The 2,559-nt window shown below is 44.7% G+C and overlaps 1 protein-coding gene across 1 annotated transcript; it reads left to right on the top strand.

Moving 5' to 3' along the window:
• The first annotated feature begins 228 nt into the window (after positions 1–228).
• LOC111178312 (protein S100-A11) lies at positions 229–740 on the top strand. The gene has a single exon (XM_089896935.1). The coding sequence runs from the start codon at positions 244–246 to the stop codon at positions 553–555; it is 312 nt and encodes a 103-aa protein (XP_089753061.1). The 5' UTR covers positions 229–243; the 3' UTR covers positions 556–740.
• The last annotated feature ends 1,819 nt before the right edge of the window (positions 741–2,559 follow it).

Raw genomic sequence — 2,559 nt, 5'->3', positions numbered from 1 at the left:
TATATAAACCACTAGATTCTGGAAAACAATAGGGCAATGTCTTAAAGCTATATTGATTTTGAACATAGATTTATTTGACAAGCCAACCAATGAAGGAATATAGCTTTAGACACACAAAGGTTCAGAAGGCATACCACCCAAGAATCTCTTCTACCAGAATATACTTCTGCAAAAAAAATAATAAATCTAGTGCGCGCCTCGCCGCTCCTCGCTCGCAGCCCTGTGCTTCGCTCCTCTCCGAACATGGCAAAAACGTCCAGCCCTACAGAGGCTGAACGGTGCATCGAGTCTCTGATTGCTGTTTTCCAAAGGCATGCTGGAAGGGACGGTAACAACAGCAAACTCTCCAAGGCCGAGTTCCTTATCTTCATGAATACAGAGCTGGGTGCCTTCACAAAGAACCAGAAGGACCCTGGTGTCCTTGACCGCATGATGAAGAAGCTGGACCTCGACTCTGATGGACAGTTAGATTTCCAAGAATTTCTTAATCTTATTGGCGGCCTGGCCCTAGCTTGCCATGACTCCTTTATTAAGTCTACCTCTTCCCAGAAGTAAATCGGAGGAGCCTTTGGGCCTGGCCTCCAGCCCCACTCCCTTTCCTTCAGCCTCCCAATTATCATCTACCCCTCACAGCCCACACATACCCTGAGCCCAGTGTACCCACCACCCCATGCGGGCCACTCCTGCTGGTAGTAATAAAACAATATTGTTTTTTAAAGCACAAAAAATAAATAAATAAATCTAGGGCTTCCCTGGTGGCGCCGTGGTTGAAAGTCCGCCTGCCGATGCAGGGGACCACGGGTTCGTGCCCCGATCTGGGAGGATCCCACATGCCGCGGAGCGGCTGGGCCCGTGAGCCATGGCCGCTGAGCCTGCGCGTCCAGAGCCTGTGCTCCGCAATGGGAGAGGCCACAACAGTGAGAGGCCTGCGTACCGAAAATAATAATAATAATAATAATAAATAAATCTAAGCAGAAGGAAAGTTTCGGGTGTAAGGAAAAAAACAGTGATGAAAAGACCAATAAGACAAAGAACTATTTACATCTGTGTTAATTAGGTGTTAACGAATGCTCCTGCTTCTGGTCGTGACAGAGTATCAGGGACTGAATGAGCAGTACTACTTTAAACAACTGGACAACCAGTCAAAAGAGACGACATGTTGGTTTTCATTTATTGGACAACAGCCAGTACAGGATAGTGCTGCCTGAAAGTAAAAAACCAAACAAAAACCCCCAACAAGTTCAGTCCTGCCACTTTCTTAGTTTACTGCTTGGGCTGAGTTTCCGGGCCTCAGTGCAGAGAGAGAGAAGCCAAATATCTCAGCAGTTGCTGAGCTGAGCTATTTCATATTACAGAGATGTCAAATGGCAAAAGTGATATCAAAGGGCAGAATACCAGGGATGAGGGAACAGCGCAAAGACAGAACTCGGAGAGGTCCCCTTACATCTCGGTCTAATCTGCACATGCAGGAGAAAAAAATTTCCAAATCTGGAAAAGAAGCACTGGAAGGGAGTAGATGTAATAAACCCTGGAGCTCCCAAAGGGCTGGGAAGAGTCTGTGTTCAAACCAGGAAGGGTAGAAAACCCACCAAATATATAAAGTATTGGGCAGAGTCCTCAGAAGAGTATTAATTAGCAATGGAGCAAAATTAGCCCCTGAATAAAGACAGCTCTGGACCCACCTTCACAAAGGCCAACAATATTTAAAGAAATACAGCAAAATCCAGCATCCAACATTATAAACTTCAAAATGCCTAAGCTCTAATAAAAAATTATGAGGCATATAAAGAATCAAGAAAATACAACTCTTTAGCAAAAAAAAAATCCATTAGAGGAATGAAATCAGCAAAAATGGCGGAGTCAGGAGATCTAAATTCCATTCTTCCTTAAAAGTAATGAAAAAAAACTGATAAAAACTTTCGGAATCAAATTTTTCAGAACTCTGAAAATTAACCAAAGCCTTGCAGCAGTCTGGATAGCACTTACTCAACAAAACAGCTGATTCTCAGTCAGGACAGAGAACTCTGTGGCATTTTAACTTACCCCAGTCCCATCCCCTGCTTTTCAGCTTAGCAGTAGCCATGAAGATACCAGCTCTCATTCCCCTTACCGGAGGGAGCAAAGGGGCCTCATTTAAGAGACTTGTAATTATTTGTTCTGATTTTGGTGGCTCCCTGGGAGACAGGCTCAAAGGTTTTGTCTTTATCACCTGGTCCAATGCTAAAGCTGCTTCCCATGGGGCATTTGTTGAAAACCTTTGCAGGCTGATGTTTTAGTTGCTGCTGCCTAAGGTACAGTTGGAATAGGCAATATACTAACCAAAAAGTTTGGAAGGAAAAGCTAGAAAATGAGATGTCTGTTAGGGCTTCGAAAAGCTCCAACATATTCATGGGAACCTCAAAGGCCATGTGTATGCTCAGGGCTATGTGTGTGCTCAGGAGAGCAGAAGGCCCCAAGGTCTCATCTCCTTCTCACCTTGAGGCTCTGCAAGAGCAGGAAATAAAGACTACATTGGAGCCGTAAGCTTCCTAGCTGAGTGTTGAAGGAGTGCCCCGACAG

The sequence above is a fragment of the Delphinapterus leucas genome, chromosome 1, assembly GCF_059928025.1.
Source record: "Delphinapterus leucas isolate spDelLeu-1000000601 "Yukka" chromosome 1, BTC_Dleu_Yukka2, whole genome shotgun sequence".
In the NCBI taxonomy this organism is placed as follows: Eukaryota; Metazoa; Chordata; class Mammalia; order Artiodactyla; family Monodontidae; genus Delphinapterus; species Delphinapterus leucas.
The sequence above is the reverse complement of the archived record's forward strand: the minus strand, read 5'-3'. Positions and strand labels throughout refer to the sequence as shown.